This window comes from Chinchilla lanigera, unplaced genomic scaffold, assembly GCF_000276665.1.
Source record: "Chinchilla lanigera isolate Chin_1 unplaced genomic scaffold, ChiLan1.0 scaffold00020, whole genome shotgun sequence".
NCBI lineage: Eukaryota > Metazoa > Chordata > Mammalia > Rodentia > Chinchillidae > Chinchilla > Chinchilla lanigera.
Window position 1 is genome coordinate 20,234,384 of NW_004955421.1, and position 22,708 is coordinate 20,257,091.

Here is a 22,708-nt window from a genome sequence, read left to right on the forward strand (position 1 = left end):
ATGATAAAATTGATGCAGACACCAATGTATTTACATTGCTAGTGAAGGGTATCTAAAATTTATTATGTAAAAAGCAAGGTATAGAATTAAGTTTATTTAAGGTAAAATATACATACTTGCACATATGTAGAATACCTCTCAGATGAAGCACATATTGGTAATGCGGCTGCTGTGGGGTCCGAAGGGGCGGACTGGGAGGGAAGGTACATTCACAGGAAAACCGTGTGTACTTAGAGAGTTTTACACCCTGTGTTATCTAGCCATAAAAATATTTAATATTCCATACTTAGACGTGTTCATTTGGAGTATTTATTCATATATTTGGTTTCAAATTAGGATTTAAGGATGTTTACAAATAGACATGAAATACATTAAGGCAATGTGAAGGAAATCTATAGAAGTTCTTTTGTCAAGTCTGGAACTGCTTCCGGTGTCGACCCCATTTGGGATTTCTCTTAGGGAATGTGTTGCATAGGTCCTGCAAGAGCTGCAGGGCTTCCAGGCACTGGGAGGCGTAGAGCTAAACAACAAGGAATGGTACTCTCCATGTGCTCTGAAAAGAGAGTCAGCTGTGTGTCTGAGCCTTGGGAAACTGAAGCCAGAGCCCTGGGGGGCCTCTAGCTGAGCTCTAGCTGGACAAGGCTGCCCCAGAGGAAAAGTAGAGTAGAAATACTCGGGCTTTTCCCTTCTGCCGTGCTTCTGTCTCTCGTCTCTGCTTCCACTTGGCTGAACTGAGCTGGCAGCCAGCTGGTGCAGCAGCCATGGGAACTCAGCTCGTAAGTCAGACTCCTGCGTACAGAGCACAGTGCGGCCGGGCCTCAGTGGACCTGAGGATCCGGAGGACAGGGCTGGCACAGTGAACAAAAGGTGGCAGTGGGAAAAGTATAGCTGGGAAACAGATTGAACAGAGAGTGAGGCTGATACCCACCGTTCGACCATAATGGCACACAGGCTTGTCCTGTTCACAAGTGTAAACTTCACGGGGAGTACCCTGAGTCATTCACCTTTGTCATCCCAAGCTCCCCCACACAATATTGCCCTGCTTTGAGTCACAGTGAATAAACGTTGGTTGAAAAGAATGAGTGAATTTTAGGCAGGCTGAAAAAAATGGAGTCTCACCACGTCAGGGGAACCTTGGATAGTCTTACCCTTGCGATTTATGCTTTTGGGACAAAACTGCTTTCAGTGTAAAGCACCATTCTGGAACTCTGCTGTTTAAGACTTCCATCTTTCTGTCTTGTAACAGTTTCCATTAGACACTCTGTAATTGTTTTGCCTTGCAGATTATGGGTTTGGATTGATGGAATGTAGTAAGTGTTCTATTCCCGCATAATAAGGAAAATGTAGTCATTATAAACTCTCAAAATCATGTTTACCTTTTGCTTAAATGGAGCTTGTTTGTATTAGTGATTGTAGCTGGTATTGCAGTCTAACTTGGCTAATAGGGCCTTGATAATTTACAAAATGATTAATAACATTTTTAGGCTGTACTGAAAATATTTGGTTTTCTTGATAATGGTCTCTTCTGGTATCTGGAGGAAAGTTGAGCAATTCCTTCTAATGAATAGCAGTGGAAATTAAAATAATTATGCCTTTCTGTTTTTCCCTTCAGAAAACGTAACTGAAAATAAAGACATAATTTGCTGTTTTTAAGGTTTCATTAATCGAGCAAAATAAATTTTCTTTTACTGCTTTGATGTAATTCTGTTTCGCTTGATCACATTTAGGCTGCAGATCAAATTAAGAAGCTGTATAATCTCTTCCTGAAAATTGATGCTACTCAGGTGGAAGTGAATCCCTTTGGTGAGACTCCAGAAGGCCAAGGTAAAATGTAATGGGGAGGAGGGAGGGAAAGAGGGAGAAGGAGCGGGGGATGGGTGAATGAATATATAGTTATTTATGCAAACTATAAATTAAGTTGTGCAAAAGACTACAGTAGCAGCTTTGCATTGATTTCTGTCAGTAATTTCATTTCTGTCTTAGTTTCAAATGCTCCCATGATGGTGGTTGAACATTTTAGCACTTGGGTTTGTTTGCAGCCAAATGCCAGGCCTCAGAGGAAAGTAGTTGAAGCTAGTTCTTGTTTTATGTTGAGACATCCACCCCCCTCCACCTGCAGTGTACACACACACGCACACACATATACACAGAGCTACATGCACAGAATCATCATTGCAGGTCTATTGTTGCTGCACATAATAAAAAGTTTTGGGTGGGGACCGCACTTGCATATATTGAATACACCTGATTTTATGGAACCAGAACTTTTTGAAGCTTTTTAATTTGCCTAAAATCTGTGTCTGGTGCCATCTTCTGTACTATATTTGGCATACATCATCTTGCTGAAGCCCTTAAGATTGAATATTCTCCCCTCCTTTGCTTAGCAGCTTCTGCTTCAGATAAGAGGAGGAGGCATTTTTGTGGGGAAGTTTTCTCCTATCTGTTAAGTACTTACTGAATATAAGTAACTGTTTTTTATCTCAGCACCAACAACCATTATGCCTTATCTCACAGATTGTCTTCAGTAAGTTCTTACTAATTTAATGCTTAAGAGTGTTTGGGGGGTGGGCAGTTGTAGGGAGCGAATAAGAAGTGGGTAGTAGAGAGATACCAGGATGTATGTTCTGTGAATGTTTTCTTTTTAAATGCACTCTGTCCGTGTCTATCATGTTGTGAGCAGTCAGGAAACTGGAATTTGCCATTGAATTGGTAAATGGGGTGAATCTTTGTGAGCAGACATACCAAGTTGTGGGCCAGCGTGAATGTACGGTGTTTATCCTTAGCAGAGATTCTGCAGTTGCACTCAGAAAAACTAAAATACTGTGTCTTTGGAACCCAGAGAGGCCTGAGTACAAGTTCTGAATTTATCATGTTCTGGTCGTGACCTATGCTCTTAGCCTGACTAGAGCTCAGATTTTTTTCTTTTATTGTTTCTAAGCAAAGTAGCAAAAACAATACCTGTGGGCCAGGGATGTAGCTCATTGACACAGCATCTGCCTAGGTGAAAATAATTTAATGTTTTGTGGTTTACACATGATGATCAGATTAAAATCTGTGCTAGGTTATTCATGTGCAAACTGCCTATATTAAATATTTTTTAAAATGATGTGGCTGTAAAATTTTCAGTATTTTACATAGAGAAGAAAGAAAGAAATAGAAAATGTTTTTTGAACTGATGCCAGGATTCTTGACTAAAGTTAGGAGTCATTGTCCCCATTTCACAGAGGATTGAACTTTTAGTGAGACTCCTCCACAGGCAGCTAGACACCGGAACTAGATTTGAGCCCATGTCTCTCTGAGTCCATTTGGTTCAGATGTGTGACACTGACCTAAAGCAACTTGCCTTTTCTTTTTCCCTTTTAAACTGTTAATTTTCTCTCTTCAGAGTGACCCAGGAGGCTTCCAGTTTGGAAATACCAGTCAAAGTTTATGTTGCATTTAGTGGCTGATAATTAAATCAAGAAATGAATGACAAGTTCAATATAAGAGTTCTTAAAGGTCATACGTTGCTTTTCAAGCCAGTATGCATGTACAGCCTGGCTGTTTCATATTTTAAAATAAAAGGAAAATCAGCAGTAAAGTGGGTTAAAAATCAGGCTGCAGTATTATGTTTATTCAACCCTTTGGGAAGTAATCAGTCACAAGCTGTCGTCTAGCAGCAGAGAACAGGGTGAAGGACCCTTTCCTGGGAAGGTGCTTAAAAATCTCATGCATCCTGAAGTTTGCTTTTTAATTACAAAGGGAGAGGATAATTCTTGATGTTTTTGAAGGAATCATCACAAAGCACGTTCTATATATACAGTTCATTAAAACAGAAGTCTAACATGATATTTTTAAGAGCAAAATTATCTCTAGCTATTAATTTGTTCATTGTACCATAAAAGTTCAGCTATTGAATTATAATCACAATTAAATGAGTGTGTTGGTTTATAACTCTAATGAGCAGTAGTCAAATTAAACCCGGTGAGGAAATGGTGATTAATGTCCAAATGTACAAATTGATCTTCAGCATTGTCACAGACCCCTAAAGCGATTCCTTATTTAGGAGCTAGTAAAAGTCTTTTATATCTTAGAAATATTGATAATCTTTATATTTATAATCTGGACATTTAAATTATTTCCCTTTAGATCACCGGTAGCAAACCATTTTTATTAAAACTTCCATATCGAAACCCTAATAATTATGCTTATGATTGAGAACTATAAGGAGCTCTGCGTCCCACCAAACTTTTTTACTTAACGGCTGCTCCTTGCACCCGCTCCTTGGAGTTTCTTCAGTCTTCTGTTTCAGTGAGGAACATTTTTTTTTAAAAAATCCAGCATTTTGGCCATATATTTCCGGAACAGCTTGAATGAAAAGCGGTGGCCTTGATAATATCTAAACTGCCGAGTCACCCTTGGGGAATATTTGGCAGGGAGAAAGAACTACAGTCTATGAAGTGATTTGACATTACTCGCTGTGACGCAGTAACTCACAGCTAGGATTAGGGTGACAGAAACCTGCTACCCTTGGCTTAATTTTTGTTGTGAAGTTCCAGGAGGTGGGGCAGGGCACTTGTTTTACTTATAAGACGGAGAAGCCTGAGTATGGGCTGGGCCTGAGGACAGCGGGGAGTCTGTGGTCTCCTGGCCCTGCCTGCGACTGATTACCCTCCCTCAACCAGCCCCTGGAGAGTTAGCACAGATGGGTCCTAGTTCGGACCCTTCCCCCCTGCAAGCACGGAAACCCCTTTGCACTGTTTTTATCTGCCACGCCCGAGTCCCGTGTCCATGCCTGCGCCATTCCTGAGCAGGGACCACACGGTATAGGAGAGAACTGTCTCCCACGGGAATAAAGAGCCCCGGGCCGAACGTGACTAGCAGGGTAACCCAACTTTTACAGAAAGAAAGATAAACCGGGAGGGGAACAATCAAGGGGGTTAGCTGTGTTTTCCTTGCCTGTCCAATCACAACGCCAAATTAACTCATTAAACTTGTGGCCAAGTGAGACACAGTGTTTTAGCACTGTAGATTTTGTCTGTCTGCCTACCTATTCATTCATTCATGTACTCACTCATTCATTCTGCAAGCTGCCGTGGGATTTTTACATATGTATTTCATTTCTTCCTACTGTGATCCTACCTGCCTGCACAGACTCCTTTTTGGGGTATCTTTAAAGCAAGAAGTTCCTAGAGGAGAAGCATTGTCTGCCAGGGGAACTAGGCAACCTGAGGACATTTTTAATTGTTACTTGTGGTTCGTGCTATTGGCACCCAGTGAGTAGAGGCCGGAGAGCGCACAACGTGATCCTTGGCAGCGAAGAGTGAGTTTATACAAAGGGTCTGTAGTCCAGGGATTAAGAATTCCTGCCTTAAGGCGTCTTTATCGCTGGAGCTCCGATCCATTCATTGAGCTAAAGAAAAGAGACCCAGTTTGCAGCTGTGACTGTGTAGCCATGATTCCTTGAGAATTGAGTCTGAGTGATCCAGAGCTAACTGGCACATCAGACTCCTTTCTTTCTCAGATTGAATTCTCTAAATAACCACCGTTACTTCGTGTTCGTAAGTGCCCATGTTGGTGGTGGGTGTTTCTCTGTTTCTCTCTTTATACTGAAGACTATTTTGAAGAACATTTTCAGATCTCTCCCTCCCCCCATCTTCTGCCTGCCTCACATCTATTTTCTCTTTTCCTAGCAACTCCAGAAAACTTTTTTAAAAAAGTATACAACTTTTGGAACATCAATATTTAATGGAAAGTGGGACTGATTTTAAAGTTTCAGCATTTAAGGCCATCTGAGCAAGGCGTGTTTCAATAGCACATTATGGTTATTTGTCACAAATCAAACGCAGCACATTGCTTGAAGACAGATTATTTTTCAAACTAATTATGACAGTCTTATTTCCTGCTGTTTTTATGCTTCTTTTATTTGTAAGTCTCCCCTCGGAAATGGATTTTTCTTTTGTTTAACTCTGTGGCACATTCTTCTGTTAAAACTCTTGGGTCAGAGGCCTCTAACTGCCAGGCATGTTCTGCATCGAAGTGGTTGAATTAGCAGCTCACAGAATCTCACACCACTAAACAAAACAAAAAAACACCCTATGAATATAAGTACCATAGCTTTCTTTGATATTTGTTCAGAAGGAAAGTTCATTTGTATAATCTATCAAGCATGTAACAATGTGCTTTTGATGGTGAAAATTGTTTTATAAATATTAATAGATATTTTTTTTCTCCCACTTTATACACAGAATAGCCTTTGTTGAAGATGAATTTTCTGTAAAATTGGGGTTTCATTAATATGACATTGAAAATCTTAATGTCTAAACCAAGCTGAGCACCTCCAAAAATACATATTTTAGTATAGCTGTTTTATTAAATGAGAAAGCTGAAGTTTGAGCAAGCAAGTTTATTTTATTATTCTGCTGTTGGCATACACATCAATCCATTTTTAACACGTCAGTTCTGAAGTGCATTGAAAGGGTATTACAGAGGAGAAATATAAGTCAGTATGCAAAGATTTCCTACTCTTTTGTGTAGCTTTTATTTTGTTTGTTACATGTTTTTGGGAATGAACTTTTTCTAATCATCTCCTTCCCTATAAAAACATATATTACCTATGACTATTTTATCTTTCCGTTGGTTAAACAGGATAAAAACTGTGGCCGCAGTTGGGACTTGGCAGGGGTGGGAAAAATTTTTAAGTAAAGGGCCAGTTAATAACTATTTTGTGAGTCTTGCCCTTGCAGTCTGTTGAAACTACTCACCCTTGCTGTTGTCTTGGGCAGATAGCACAGCTGATATGTCAGTCCTGAATGTGGTTGCATTTCAAAGGAAGAGGCGATGAGCTGGCTGGATGGATATACTTTTCATCCTTGGCTCAGATTCTCCTGTGTGGTTTGTTTTGTACCAATCTTTAGCCACTCTGGCCTTATGGGAAAGTGTGATGTATGATGTGTTTTACCTCATTCTTTAGACAAAAAATTTCCTTTTCCATCAATTATTTTTCTGAAAATGCCAGCCATTAAAATTTTTCTCTTGAGACAATTCTTATGTGTTTGGAAAATGGCTTTACCAAATGCTGTAAGTAAATCTGTATTTATGAAAACTCCTGTAGACATTCTTTAATATTTAGTCTAAACAAAAGTCTAGCATTATTAAAGGAATGAGAGAAACCGTAGGCAATTTTCAGTGATAGGAAGAGAGTTCTACAGACTGACCTGTAATACAGGGCAGCTCCAAGTATGAAACAAGAACACGTGGGTAGGAGCATGGTGATGATAAAAGTAATAACCAGTGAGTGCTGCTTCTTCATGAGGCCAAGTGCTTTGCAGACAATCTGTCCTTTCACCAATGTCATTCCATACACAATACTCTGACCCCCAATTTGTAGACAAGGTCGTTGGGTTTAAGAGCAATTATATGCCCAGGCTAGCTGGCTAGGAAGTGCCAGAGTTGTAATTCATGCCCAAGTGTTTTGATGCCAGAATCCATATTAAGTGGTCAAGTTCAAGGAAAGCTGTTTAGGCAATGCAGCATTGTAGACTGCAGCAGAAAGGCAGGAAAGCTTTCCTGAGCTGTGTGTAATAGAAAAAAACAAAGGTTTTTTTCTCATATTATACTCTAAACACATTTCTGTGACTAGTTGTGTGAATTTTTCCCTCATTGAGCAGTTTTCTGCAAACAGCGAGGTGTCCTGTGATTAAATTCAATTTTTACCCTATATATAATTAGAGTCACATCCCACTTGCTGCGAGCTCAGTCCTATAAGAATCCCCTAAGTGTGGTACTTCTGACTAATCGGTTATGAGTTCCCCAAACCCCCTTTACCACTTACTAGTACTGAGGGAAACACTTTGCTTCCTATTGCCACTTACTACAAAAGCTCTTTTAAAGGATAGAAATGAATGGCCATAGGAGGTATATGAGTGGGTGTGGCACTTCTGTGCCCTCCCCAGGCAAGCCAGCTTTCCAGCACCTTCACGTGTAGTATCTTAGAAGCTGTTTGAACCCTGTAGTTTAGGGACTGTGCTGGAGGCTTTGTCACATAGGAATAATTCATTGTTCATTCCTTCTCCACACCCTCTCTGCTTCCTAGAGGACAGGGGTTCTAAGCTTCTGACTGTAACTTTGTTTGTCAACTGACCAGCTCTCGTTTAGGAGCCCACTAAGAGCCATTTCATCAGAATGAAAGAGCCTCTTGTCTCTTAGGAAATTCCAGGGAATTAGGAGTTCTGTGTCAGAAATCACAATTGAAGACCAAATATTAGAACAAAAGGTTGATCTAGTACTCCTATGGCTCAGGAAATGTCAGGTTTTAGGATCTCTATCCCAAGAGATAAAGGTGAGCACCAAGATAAATATTTTTATCACAAATTGCAATCTCACATACTAAAATATTAAGTAGCATAATAAATATTCATCTAAGAGAAACCCTAATGTTTTTAAAGTGCTTTTTTTTCTTCCCTCAAACAAAAAAGTGAGGTTTTGAAAATGGCAGTTTGGTTTTGTTTTATTAACTTTTATTAACTCCTAGGTCTCCTTCCATGACCTCACTTTTATGCAGTATCTTTATCTTGCCAAAGCCTTTGGAGCTGCATTCACTGACCTATGTTTTTCAGTTTTTCTCTGAAGAAAGAGAGGAGTTGCCTAGGAACGACTGTAGATACACAGCCCTTTTATCCCACTGTCACCCTCCTCGAGGTCTGGGCTAACTGCTGGATTCTCTCAAGGTGGTCATCAGATAGTGAGCTAATTTCTGGTTTTGGCATATACAACTTACAGCACGAAAGCATCTTCTGAAAATCGAGCTTCGCAAGCATTTAGCAGAGACTGCTTTCCGAACTTTGCATACATATCCATGAATTATCTTCCCTCTCAAGCTGCTTGTAACTGTAGTCTTTGTAAGGGCAAAGATTAACTTGGAACTATTTTGATTTACTGGCTTATTGATCTTGACCAAGAATTCTTTTATTTGAAACTTCTCTTAGAAAGTCAATTTGATAGCCCTTACCCATTCATTTTGAAAGTGTCAGTTACAAGTGCTCTTGCCAGTGAGTAATGGAGGACCTAAAATTACTAATAAATTAATTAGAATGTATTTATAAACCTAGTGAAAAGCCAAGAATGAAGTTGCTTTTCTATTGATTATTATACCGGTCATTAACTGCTGAGAAAATGCCATTGTAGCAAGCAGAGAATATTGGCCAGTTCCTTTGGTAATTGTAGGATTCCATCATTATGATTTCAATATTCTGGAAGGTAATTACTTACTCACTCTGTGTATTCACTCTGTGGGCAGAGTGGTTGGGCAGTTTGTGGCAAAATTAAAGATTCAAGCTAATATTAACTTACATACAAGATTCTCTCTTGCCAGTCAGTGAGTGTTTAAAAGTAACTGTGGTCTGGATTTATATTTACTCCAAGTCTTCTTAAATGTTATATGTAGTTCTATGCAGATTTATAGTAAAATGTTTGATTTCTTTTGTAGGAAAAAGTTTAGAGAACACTCTACCTAGATAGGTTGCCATAATGCAAAGATACTTTCTTTTTCTAGGAAGCAAGTAGAATTAGCATATTGTGGCCGTTACTTTCAGTGAGCTGTTCATCCAAGGTCTTTGTTCTGTTTCTAGACTTCGGTGCCTGTCAGCCATGCTGGAAATTAATCTTAGTAAATCTTGGTCAAATGCTTGCCTATCTGTACCCCTAGGTAAATAAAGGAACGTCACGTTGGCATGGCATCACAGAGCACCGGGTTCTATTTTAAGGGAGACAATAGATGGGCTGGAACCCGGACACCAGCATAGCCATCTCCCCCGCTGTCATTTCCTGTTTATCCCTGTAGAAGAGCTCCTTTAAATTCAGGATGGTGCCCTGTCATTCATCCCTGTTGTGGAACTAGGTTTGCTGGATCTGGGGCTCTTGCAGTAAATGTGAAGAGTCTCACCAGCAGGATGACGACAATAGTGCGAGGTGCCAGGTATCTTAGCACTGAACCAGCCAGTCTTGATCTTAGTGCTTTGTAACTTGAATCAAAGGACTCATAAGATAGATCTGTATAAATTGAAGTTCTGGCTCTAACTTTAGCAAATTCTTAATCTTGTAAATCAGTAGACTAGGGATTGTTATTCCCACTGTTTTCAAATAGAAAAAAACAAAAGTCATGGACAAAGTAGTTTTTTTAGTTTTTTTAAAAACCAGGTTACAGAATTTTTTGTTTTTGTTTTTGTTTTCCAGTACTGGGAATCGAACTCACAACCTTGTGCTTGCCAGGCAGGAGCTGTGCCGCTGAGCTAAATCCCCAGCCCCCAGGTTGCAGAATTAGTAATGCATACTAAAGAATGCTGGGCTGGGGATAAAGCTATAGCTCAGTGGCACAGCACCTACTGGCAAGCATAAGGTTCTGAGTTCAATTTCTGGTACAAAAAAAATGCTGAAAGGCTAGATTTTAAGTGCTCAAGGGAGGGAGGATGAGAAAAGGAAAAGGAAGGAAAAGGACAAGAGAAGAAATTGAGAAGGCAGATCATGTTGATTTGTCTCACTAGAGTAATGGTTCCAAAATATATGTACAGCAAAACACGTTGTATTCCTCAAGTATATTAAAGCTTTATTTTAAAAATATTTTAAATAAAAAAGGTTGCAGAGTTAAGGATTTAAAAAATATGGATTCTAGCTCAGCATTCTTTCAACTATATCTTTTAGAAATATTAAGATGACACTGCTAAAATCTGATTTTTCAATGTCGGAAGGACAGAAGAGGACTAAAGGAATAGTGTTAATGTCTCTTTACATAGAAGAGAAAATCCATACTCAGCAGTTAAGTACTGAAAATAAAGTATATGGTAACAATAGCTAATCAAAGCCATGTGTAGTTATGCCAATCTGTAGCTTTTAATGTGGGTAATGACAACTTCTATTCTATTCTTGTGAATACAAGCCAAAAGATATAAATCACTGTGCTCTTTACTAGAATAAAGAACTACCTAAAATAAAAACGGCTTACGTTTTCTCCCTTGAGAATAGGAGCCGTGTTATATTTGTCTCTCTAACCTTGAAGTTCAAAGGTCAAGAAAACAGTAATTTCTCCTGCCTGTAGCATGAGAAGGAATAAAATATCTGGCCTCTTTCCTGTATCTACCACCCTGGAGAACCTAAAGATATATTTCAGTATGTTCCTTTTTTTGTTTATTTAGTTGTCTGTTTTGATGCCAAGATAAACTTTGATGACAATGCTGAATTCCGACAAAAGGAGATATTTGCTATGGATGACAAATCAGAGAATGAGCCCATTGAAAATGAAGCTGCCAGATACGATCTAAAATACATAGGACTGGATGGGAACATTGCGTGCTTTGGTAAGCATTCATATTGAAAGGGGTTTTTACAGAATTTATCAACACTGGATTACTGAAATGCTATTTAACAGTAGCAAATAAACATGAGATTTTTATAGCTGAACAGTTCTAGAGAAGAGTCCAGAGTTTCTTCTGAAAGTTCATTTTTATCAGTGGTCACTGCTTGAAAGCACTTTCTCGACTCTGATACTATTGAGATTTGTAGGTGGGACAATCCTTTGCTGTAGGAGGCTGTCCTGGACGTTATATTTACCAGCATTGCTGGTTTCTGGATGCTATTGATACTACCAATTTTGAAAATAAAACAAGTTTCCAAACATTTCCAGATGTTTGTGGTACATAGAATTACCCCAGTTGGGAACCACTGATTTAACACATCTGTTTTAAATTTTGCTTAGTAAATCTCAGGATCTTTACTACCCAAATCAGTGTTAATATGATAGGAACTGCTGTGAAATTTGAGTTTAAAATAAAATTGCTTTTTCACACCAAGGAGAAGACATAAACTTTAATCATTTTACTAATGTTTTCAGATTTTATAGTTCAAATGACAAAATGCTTCATTCATTATACCAGTTTATTAATAAAACAATTGATTCCATCCTACTCACCTAAATTTGTGAAAATGGCTTATTCAGCCGAGATAGGAATGGGTCTATAGAGGCAATACAATTTCAGTTACTGTCCACAGCTTATAGTGCTGAGATTTATATGCTCCTGACTTAATTGCCTAATACTGTGTTTCTGCTAGAAACAATTCATTGCACTAGAAACTAAGGTCTTCATCTTAATGGAATTAAAATAAAAAAGACTTGTTACTCATTAAGCCAATAGTATCATTATATTTAGAACTGAAGAGACCTCATCCAACAGCTTGCTGTTTAATACAATAGAAAATGACATCCAATTACAAGTGACACCAGAAGCTCTTGCTTTGTATTGGTGCAATAACTGTAATGTACCAGATCACGCATATCATTCTGATCCTGATATGCTAATGCACTCTCAATATTTGTAGGCATTTGGAAAGCAAAAAAGATATAATGGTGTGTTGAGAAGAAATTAAATTCAGATTCTTTGTAGCCTCTGCTGGACTGTGCATGATTTGACCATGTAGCATTTTCAGAAATTATGATTAATGCATTTCACATTGCTTTAAGATCCTATGTAAGCCATTTTTATTTTAGGTGGTTCAGACATAATTAATTTAATCACAGTTCATACGCTTGACTAAAAAATTCAAGAGTCAGAAAAAATAAAGGGTATTTTACCTAGCGAATTTCTGCTGTATTAAGGAGATTTTTTTGTTTGTTTTTTGTCCTTCCAAGCTGAGGAAAGTAATTCCATATAATTAGGCGTAAGAAGCAAAAAAATACAATTGATCAATAAAACTTAGCTTTAGAGAATGAGAATTTCAATGTTAAACATCCTTATTTGAGTTCTTAAGAAAAACTGTAATGATGTTGGTATTTTTTGGTTCTAGTTTCATAATTGGGCTGCTAATAAACCTTTCTCACGTTGAAGAGGCAGAAAGGGACAGGGAAATGGTGGTATCACTGGTTGATTTGATTCTGAGTTTATCTGGATAACATCACATAAATGTGCAGAGCTGCACCAAGTGCCAAATAGTAGAGACCCCTACTGAAGTTGGGATCCTGTGGTTCAGTCTCAGAGGGATGCCGCATTCAAAGGTGCAGATTTTCAGCAAGCAAAAAAAATTTTAAATTCTCCTTTCTATTGAAGTCTCTTATAGTCCTAGCAACTTCCCATAGCTTTTTCCTCTGTTTTTGAATTTTCTTGATATCTAATTTTTTTTTTTTTTTTTTTTTTTTGGTTTTTCTCCGGTACCGGGAACCGAACTCACGACCTTGCACTTGCCAGGCAGGCGCTTTTGCCGCTGAGCTAAATCCCCAGCCCCTGTTTTTGAATTTTCTTAAACTTAGGCTTTCCAGAACCTAAAACTTGCTCTTTACTATTGGCCCAAATTGCTAACTTAAGTCTTTCAACTCTTTTCTTTTTGTTTTCTGTGTTGATTTAACATCTCAATAAATCCTTCTCATTTCCATTTTTTAATTGTTGATTCTTTGTATGCACATTTCCTGATTCTTTGTAATAAAAATGTGTGCACTTACCTGGTTCAACTAAATTGCAAACAGGGAGGACTTGGCCTGCTAATAATAAGGCTCTCTTTGGTAATAGTGGGGAGGGAGAATGTCTATGTATCCTTTCTTATTGCTAAGTTTACCTTGTCTTGTGTGCTATTTGCATTCCATAGTGAATGGTGCGGGACTAGCCATGGCTACTTGTGATATCATTTTCCTAAATGGTGGGAAGCCAGCCAACTTCTTGGATCTGGGAGGCGGTGTAAAGGAATCTCAAGTGTATCAAGCATTCAAATTGCTCACCTCTGATCCTAAGGTAACCTCTCTTTTTGTAGGAAGATTGGTTGTGTTCTGATTCCTCACCAGTAAGAGCTGCCTGTGTCCTACTCCTGAAAATGAATAAACTGACACGTGTGCTTTGGAGCCCTAGGTGGACATCCTGCCATCTGCTCTTGTAGCACACAGTGATCATCTTGGGTGAAAGGCTTGTAAGCAGCCACCAAGATCTCATTTCAGAAGCTGAGCTTACAAAGGCTTGGGAGGTAGAAGGACATGAAAAAGATACAGTAGGTCAAACAATGAAGCACTGGTTGGCATGAATATAATATGGATACTTTACACTGACTGTGCTAGTCCTATGTCTACTTGAGTTGTAGGACTCAGCCTTATATTCCTTCCATAACAATGCTAAAGGTATTACTGTACAACTGGAAAACTGTCGGATTTTAGGGTCTTCTTGTAATAAATGAGTGAAATAATGGGCTCACCTGCTTCTGTACGCTGTTTAATTTTCATCTTTGACCATTACAGTTTGTAACATACACACTAAGTAGTAAATAACTATACAGTTTTATATTTTCCGTTCTTGCTTCATATACATCTTCTTAACTAGAATGTAGCTGACTAGAATTTAGCTACCACACCCATGGTACGTACATCATAGGCATTCAAGAAGTATCTGGTCAAGGGGCTGGGGATTTAGCTCAGCAGCACAGCGCCTGCCTGGCAAGCAGTAGGTCGTGAGTTCAATTCCCAGTATTGGAAAAAAAAACAAAACAAAAAAAAGAAGTATTTGGTCAGTAGGGTAACCAAGTTTGCTAAATACTGCTTTGCTTTGTTTCAACTCCACTTAGTTGTCTATAACAAGGTTTAAATGGATGCTTACTACATGGAAAATCTATAGTTTTTCAAAAAGGTGATGTACATGGTTCTCATTTAATTTTTTTTAACACATCTATGAGGTAGATATGTTAAAAATTGCTTCGTATACATCTTCTTAACAATTATCTTCTTATCAATTTGATACTAAACTTTGAGAATCAAGGTTAGAGAATCTAAAAATATTTCTTGGTTCCTAAAATATTTGAAGACATGGGAAATCTGAACTGTTGGTCAGAAAATCATGAATGAATATCATGCCAGAGTCGCCACCCCCCAAATATAGTCTGAACTTAATTTGGAAGCTGTCCATTAATAAATATACTGAGAATAATCTATTTTGGTACACATGGATAAAATTTTGATCTGTGTTGGTGGTATGCTTGTCTATTTCTTAAGAGTTTTTACTGTCTAAGTGTGATTTATCTTATGTTTATGCTTACTCTTTTATTCTGTTTTACAAAATAAACCGTAATATATTATTAGCTACTTATCTACAGCCATAAAAAAATGTATTTGCCGAAGATCTTTTTCTTTAAATAAGCACATTTCATCCTTTCATTAGAACCATTATCAGTCGCTGCCACATCATTTATTAATTCATTTATGCTTTCTTCCTACTTCTTTCTAAGAGAAAAATCATTTTCCTCCCAGAGATTCCCAAACTAATTGAAACCTGTAAATACCGTGCACATGACACACAGCTTCTCTGGTCGCTTGAACCACAAAGTACCCAGAGGACAGATGGTTACAATAAAATACTTAATTTTTAGCATCTGCTGAAATTCACTAATAATAGAGAGTCATCAAGGGATTAAATCTACCAGGGCAATCATAGGGTTTTCTGTGAAATATATTTTCTTCGTGGTTGATCTTGAATTTTAATTTTGTAGAAGTACAGGCTGCGGTGGGATGAAATTTCCCTTGCAGAGCTGTTTTTGTTATTGTTTTTTAAACATCCACTTCAGAAATTTTGGCTTTACCTTATGGAATATTTTCAAGTGCTTGGCGTATTTAAACTTTTTTGAGATTGGCTGTCATTTGGGTAGATAAAGGTATGTGGGAGTTATTTTTCTCGTGCTATATCAGGAAAATGAATGCATAGCTCATCTCACAGTACATTTTCCAAACCTTGAAATTTCATAGCCAGTTAAAAAGCATGGAAATGTAATGGGTATTTTCAATGCTGGCATTGTTTCATACAATTTAGAGCATAGAATCTAAAAAATAGTACAGATGAGTTGCTTTGGTTTTGCAAGGAAACTGCTTGTAGTTCTGGCAGTAATTACATTAAGTCGAACCCTGTCTGCCTGCCCAGAGATAGAGGTTCCCAAGAGCTTAGAGCTAATTATTTCAAAGGTATTGATTTTCTTGTTAGAGATAAGAATTAGTTGAATATACTGAAACTCAAAATTACAGAAGGCCTGTTAGTGGTAAACTTAAATCACCTGATACTAACAACTAATTGTCATATATACAGCATAATTCTATTGATCAGGTAATAAACACTGAATCATTCAAGAATAATATTTCCTACTGATGTATACTTCCACTTATGTTTGTCAAAGAGCTGAAATTTGTATTTTCTTTGCATGTGTATACAGCCCAAATGCTGACTTCCGTTTGAATCTAACACAAACATCCTTATAATGAATGTGTTTCTTGTTTATAATATATAAAGCAAAGTTCCTCTACCACACTAAAATGAGTGTCTTTTCAAGAGAGCTCACTTACTAAACTGGATTCACATAAAGTGTATCATTAAATATTTTATAATTCTCTTATTTTCCAGCTGGGCTTGATATGAGAGAAAGGTAATAAAGTTTGTTCTGCTGGTGGTAGAACAGATCTGATCTACTTCATTTTGATTTACAGAATTATAAATACTAACATTCTTAAACTCACAGGGAGTAAAAATGGCATAAAATAAGAAAGAAATACAAGTAGGGTTTTGTTGTGGTCTGGTAGGAATTTGAACACGTTCAAAGGAAAAACTGCATAGAATCTTATCCTCAGGTCTTTCTCTTGTTAGGTTATGCTTAGGCTTGTGTTTTTAATTTTCAACTTAGAATTCCTGAAGTATACAAAATTAGTACAAAAAACATCAGGGGTATCTTCTGTATGTGAATAAACACAAAGGGCAGTTAACATGTATCTCACCAGTACCCTCTACTCCGTTAGCTAAATTCATAGCAAATCTATTGCTCTCTGCAGGCCTGATTTTGAAAAGCAATAGTAAATAAGTGGCATTAAAGAAGGTACCCTGCTCGACTTAACTGGTCTTCCTGGTTTACACCCAACTTAGAGTCATGTCTTTAGATGCCCATAAAGAAACATGCTACCTAAGCCCCAAAGATTAGTGTAAGGGTGAGAGGATTCTCAGTGGGCTTTGGATCTTGACTATGGGTCCGTTCCTGTCCTCACCACTTAGAGTGGTAGGGCCCTGGGCATGTTATTTGACTTGCATATGCCTCACTTTCTACTCATTTATAAAATGACAATAATTGCCCTCACTTCAGTGGGTTGTTTAGTTACATGAGTTGAATCACATATATACAAGTTTGCCATTAAAAGGGGCAATAATTTTATATGACAGAATCATTTTTAAAATTTACATATAGCCCACATACAGAAGAGCATGTGTAGGGAATATACCAATGTAACCTTCAGCTAGTTCAGTAGATAGAACAGGACCAGCTCCTAAATGCCTCCTTCTGTATTCACCACACATCCTTCCATTATTCCGCTTTCTTCCCAGCATCAACCACCAACCTAATTTCTAATAGTATAGATTTATTTTTACCTATTTTTAACTTAATATAATTGGAATCCTACACTGTTCCCTCATTTGTGCTTTGTTTTCACTTAACTTCAGTTCTTGTGTGGGTCACTCTGTTTAATCTTAGTCATCCTGGTAAGCATGTGGTGCTATCTCATTGTGTTTCACTGTCCTCCCTTCATAAATATGAGGTTGAGTGTATTTCATGTATTCATTAGTCATTTGGAGATAACCTTCCAGCTTCTCTTGACTCATTGGTAGAGGGTACATGAAAGTAATACCCCAAAGTGTTGTCACCTCAGCAAACATTTTTAACACATAGTGGAAACTACAGTTTGTGTTATCTTTTGTTAGTGCTTGATATTTTTTTCCCTTTTATTGAGTATAATAGACATATATTTAAGGCATATAACCATGTTTGGAATTACATACATATTATGAAATGACTCCTACAGTCAGGCTAATTAACATATCTGTCACTTCACACACAGCAATTCTTGATTTCTTCTGCTTTGGAACATTTTATAATGGCTTACATCTAAAATATCAAGGACTTATTTCTTTATCATCTCTGCAACTTAGACTTAGGTTAAATGTACATCCACAGAAGTGGCAGGTGTCTGAAACAGGATCACTGATGTTCAGTGTTACTGCATATATTGTTCTAAAATTGCTGGAAGGTTAAAATGGTTCTGTTAAAATTATTCCCTAAGCAGATGACCAGAAAATGCAATTTAATGATGGGGGAAGGTAAATTCAGGTTTGAAAGAACCACAAAATATCATTCAGTTTAAACTGGAGAAGACACTAGCCCTCATAGCTCTCTCGTGTATCCTTCAGAGTCTTTAGAATTTGAGACGAGAGAAGTAAAATCACAGGCCATGTTTACATTGTGAGGTTTATGCAAATACTTTAAGTTTTAAGAAATTTATTTTGGCAATTATATTTGATATATGTCTCATTTTTAAATTATTGTATGTTTAGAGTATATTTAAATACAAACCAGAGTATCTTTTTATCTTAATTCATATTTATATCAGAGGTATGGAGCTATTTCAAAGTAAACCAAGGTACCTTCACATTTTAAAGTTTATTTGAACAGCAATTCACGAATTAGGCAGTTACAGACCAGAAGTAATTCTGAGGCTCCAGGAAGAAGATGTAAAGAGAAAGCTTTTCAAGTATGAATGCTGAAGTATGGCAAAGAAAATACTTGATCAATGGCAGTCATACAGTTGCCTTATGTGGTCTATCCTGATTGAAGTTCCTAGCTATAAAATGGTAAATTATTTGGTGGCTCTTGCAGGTATTTATAAGAAATAAATGAAATTAAGGAAACTAGACAAGGTTAAGACTCTCATGAGGCCTTACTAGCTTTATGTAGACAAGTGTTCTTCAGGTCCAGCCTCTGCTTTAATTTGTTTTAACAAAGCAGAACCCATTTTGCTATATCGTACATGTATTTGCTGAAATACCTTTTCTGCAAGTGAATATTTACTTTGTAGGATGATGGAGTTCTTGTAGGAGTTTATTTTCAAATATAGTGTTAATACTGTATACAACAGGAATGTTATTTTTGAAATGACTACCTCACATTCTTAATTTTCCAGGTTGGTTGAAATCAGATTTTAATTTCATGTGGAGTCGAAAAGAGTAGAAGTCCAGGCAGCCATTCTTTACTGTGATAATCTGTCTGATAGCCTAGTCTAAGAAGAATAAAACTGACTGTATGTTTATGAACTTGTAAACCATTCTTTAATCTCCCCTTCCACTTAGAAGAGCCCCTGTTATTTCAAAGCATGTTCTCATTTTGAATTGACGCATATAATCACAAATTTATAGGGTACGTTGTGGTACTTTTCTGCATGTATATGGTCTGTAGCGGCTAGATCAGGAAGGAATGGCCCCTTATGTAGGACCACCATTCTGCATAAACTGGAGAATGGAAGAACTGTCAGACTTGCCCTCTTTCCCTTCACTGGCTGAAGTGATTTCCTTACTGCTGTGAATCTGTAATTGTACGTTTTGTATTTCTTTTCCAGATGTCTAGCTGATTAAAGTTTCCAAGAATGGCTAGCTCTCCATGTCCACCTCATACGTGTTCCCATGTTACTTGCCAATACTTCTCAGTAGTAGCTAAGTCCTGCCGTTCGGTTCCTGTTTCCCAAAACGAGTGTGTCTGATAGCTACAGCATTTTCAAACCATCCCTAATGGAATACTCTAAATCTGTTTTCAGCACTTTGCTGACATACTTTCAGAAACAATCAAAGACAAGGTTGTGCTCTCTACTTTGCCTCACAAAATTCAGCTCTTAATGAGCCTTACTTTGTTTCCTGGTGAGTGATTGAAAGAATTTGACAGACTTTGTCATTAGTCCCACCTCCTCAGTAATTGATAATGAATCATATATGTAGAAGCCTTTCTAGACCGTGAAGGAGAAATAGCCACTCATCAAATTACACTGTCAAATGGGATAGAAATATATCATTAATAGAAAAGCTAAGGTTTGGGGTTTTAAAAGTGTTATTGCATTGAGAAAAAAGTGGTTGAATGCAACCATTAGAAAACAGAGCATTTTCTAGCAAGACAGTCAAATAATGGCCTGGAATAATGTCAGGAATTCTGACTCTTATGGATAACATAATGGCAGAACATCTGAAAGTTTCACTATTCTTACTTTTGAGGTGTTACTTAGAAAATTATTCAGAAGAATAAGGCTATAAACTTGCATTTCAGACACCCTGAAACTTGTTTCAGACGCACAGATGACTATGAAAGGCTCTGGTTTTCTACTGTGCCCTGAAGGCTAGCTGTAATCTATGGGGATGAGCCCTCACATGTCCAGGAAACTGGAGATAACTGTGTGTCATGCCTCACTGCCAGGGAACTAGGAATTAGGAAAGATTGTCTTGTTCTGAAATGAACAACATATCCATATGGGCTTGTCTGAGAAATTGGCTTGATTCGGTAATTTGCTAAATAGTCATTTTTCTGTGTTTTAGGGTATTTTATAAATAAACAGTATCCCCTTTTGTGTAATTATTAAATTAGGGAATGGAAATATAGGAAAGTATATAAAAGGAGATCACATTACATATATATCTTTTGAAGAATGAAGACAATAATTTTAAGAGAACTGGTATCGTAGTTGATAATATTATATAATGTTTTTTCATTTTTTTGGACTTTATATAGTTCTCTTTTTAGAAGCTTGTGTGGATATACAAGTTAACTTTGTTTTGTTATTTGATATTATGGGTACTGTTCATATTACTCATGTTAGATAAATTCTTGGAAAGACAAGAGTTAAAGCAAATAAGATTTTAAGGTTTCCATACTTCTGAATTATCTCAATGCAGATAATATAGAGGATTGTTTGGCTGGGATTTAATAATTACAGAAAAGGACTGCAGAGGGCTGTCCCCATTTTCCATCATTTGTATTGGCCATCATTACCGTTATTCTTTACCAAAGTGATTATTTTTCTTTAATTCTGCATTTTTGTTGCTTCTTTTATGATCTGCGTATTCATGTCAGTCCAGTTATGAGCAAGAATTCATTGTTATGTCATTCTCCTTCACATGATTTTTAATACAGGAGGAGTGCAGCTTTGAAGGAATAGGCTCTCTCTCTCTCTGTCTCTCTCTCTCTCTCTCTCTGTATATATATATATATCACTTTTTTCATGGTTTCTTACCTTTTATACAAATGTTTGATGTCTCATATAAATTATATGTAGCTAAAGTACTGCTATATAGCGTGTATTGAGACACTTTTTGTACATTTTTTTATGATTACTTTCAGTTTCTTATACAATTTTTATTAAGAATTAATTTTTTTTAATGAACCAACATATTATTTTAGAATATCAAGATAGAAGATGGTATTCTTCCCACTCTTTCCACTAAGGAAACATTTTTCTGAATCTGATTTGGAGCGTGAGGAATATTGTGACTTGAAATGGCATGTTCCTCTAGATAGTAGTAAGATTCTTTATTATGGTCAAAGAATGTTTTGGGAAGTAATGAAGGAATGTCATTGTAACATAACATGAAATTTTTCTGCTAGTGTTCATAGTACAACTGATCCTCATTATTCACTGATTCCATATTTAGAAAGTGGCCTGTGTGGTGAAAAGTTATTTATAATTCCATAGCACTGTCAGGGTCACTCGCAGTGCACGGAGTGATGAGAAATTCTGTCTAGTGCACGCATTCACAGCAGAGGTCAACAAGACAGTTCTCTACCTTCTTGTTTTGCTTCGTGAGAGTAAACAAATCTCCTTTTTCACAGTCTCTGTAGTGTCTAATTTTCCACATTTTTGTATGTATGTGATTGTATTGTTGGCATACAAGCCTAGTGCTCACATGCAGACTAGTGTTCCTAGTAATTTCAAAGAAAATACAGATGTCAGGTAATCTTTGCTCTGGCACGAGTTCTAGTACTGTTGGTCGTGAGTTCAGTGGTAATGAGTTAACGTGTGTTAGGGTGTGCTTAAGTACGAACACACATAAAACACTGATCATGAGGTGATCAGTTGACAAACAGGTTGTGACAGGAAGCTCACAGGATCCTGGCCCTATATTTCACCTAAGAGCAATGATTCAGTATTCACTAACTCAGTGTTTATAGATCATGTGTACTGTGGATAATGAGAACTGCTTGGACAGTGTTTTGGATAAGTATATGTACCTCTTCAGAGGTGTCACGATACAGAGATTCTGTTTTCTCTTTTCATGAAAAGGTAGGAACTCTGAGCCTGAATGTAAAGTGAAAATCTTTCCCTTTTGTGATGTATGTTTATTTGGTTGCCAAAATGAAAGATTGATTATGACAACCTAATAATGTGCCCATAATGCTTTTACACATTTTCTTCTCATACCTTCTGATTAAGTGAATGAAGTTTGAGGATGTTTTTCTTAGTTTTTTTACTTTTGAATTAAAAATGATTTTCTTATAAATTTTCATGCATTCATACTTTTATATGTATATATATATGCACATATATAAATATAAATAAATCTTTTTTAAAGGTCATTATCTGTTGTAGATTTACAGTTCCTACTAAAAATATGAGATAAAACAAGTTCCTGATTTTATTCCCATAGTAAAACCAGTATTATAATTTTGTTGGGATTTTCTTTCAGGATTATCTGTTATTGCAAGAGAAACATTCCCAGTGTTATTATTGATTGGTCTCTGTGACCATCACTGTTTTTGGCAGCATGAAATAGTCTTAAGGGCATCTCATTGTTTGAAGAAAGCACAGCTAAACTTTCTTATAGTGCAGTGCAGTACAGTTCACAATCGAATGCAGTAGTAACAGGTGTGGAAAGCA

At 37.1% G+C, this 22,708-nt stretch overlaps 1 protein-coding gene across 1 annotated transcript in view; it reads left to right on the plus strand.

Annotated features, from left to right (window-relative positions):
- Suclg2 (succinate-CoA ligase, GDP-forming, beta subunit) overlaps positions 1 to 22,708 on the plus strand; it is a 260,864-nt gene that overhangs the window by 144,913 nt on the left and 93,243 nt on the right. Inside the window, exons 7-9 of the mRNA XM_005383819.2 lie at positions 1,728 to 1,824; positions 11,169 to 11,330; positions 13,606 to 13,748. Coding sequence (XP_005383876.1) covers positions 1,728 to 1,824; positions 11,169 to 11,330; positions 13,606 to 13,748 — 402 coding nt within the window. The remainder of the gene's footprint in view (positions 1 to 1,727; positions 1,825 to 11,168; positions 11,331 to 13,605; positions 13,749 to 22,708) is intronic.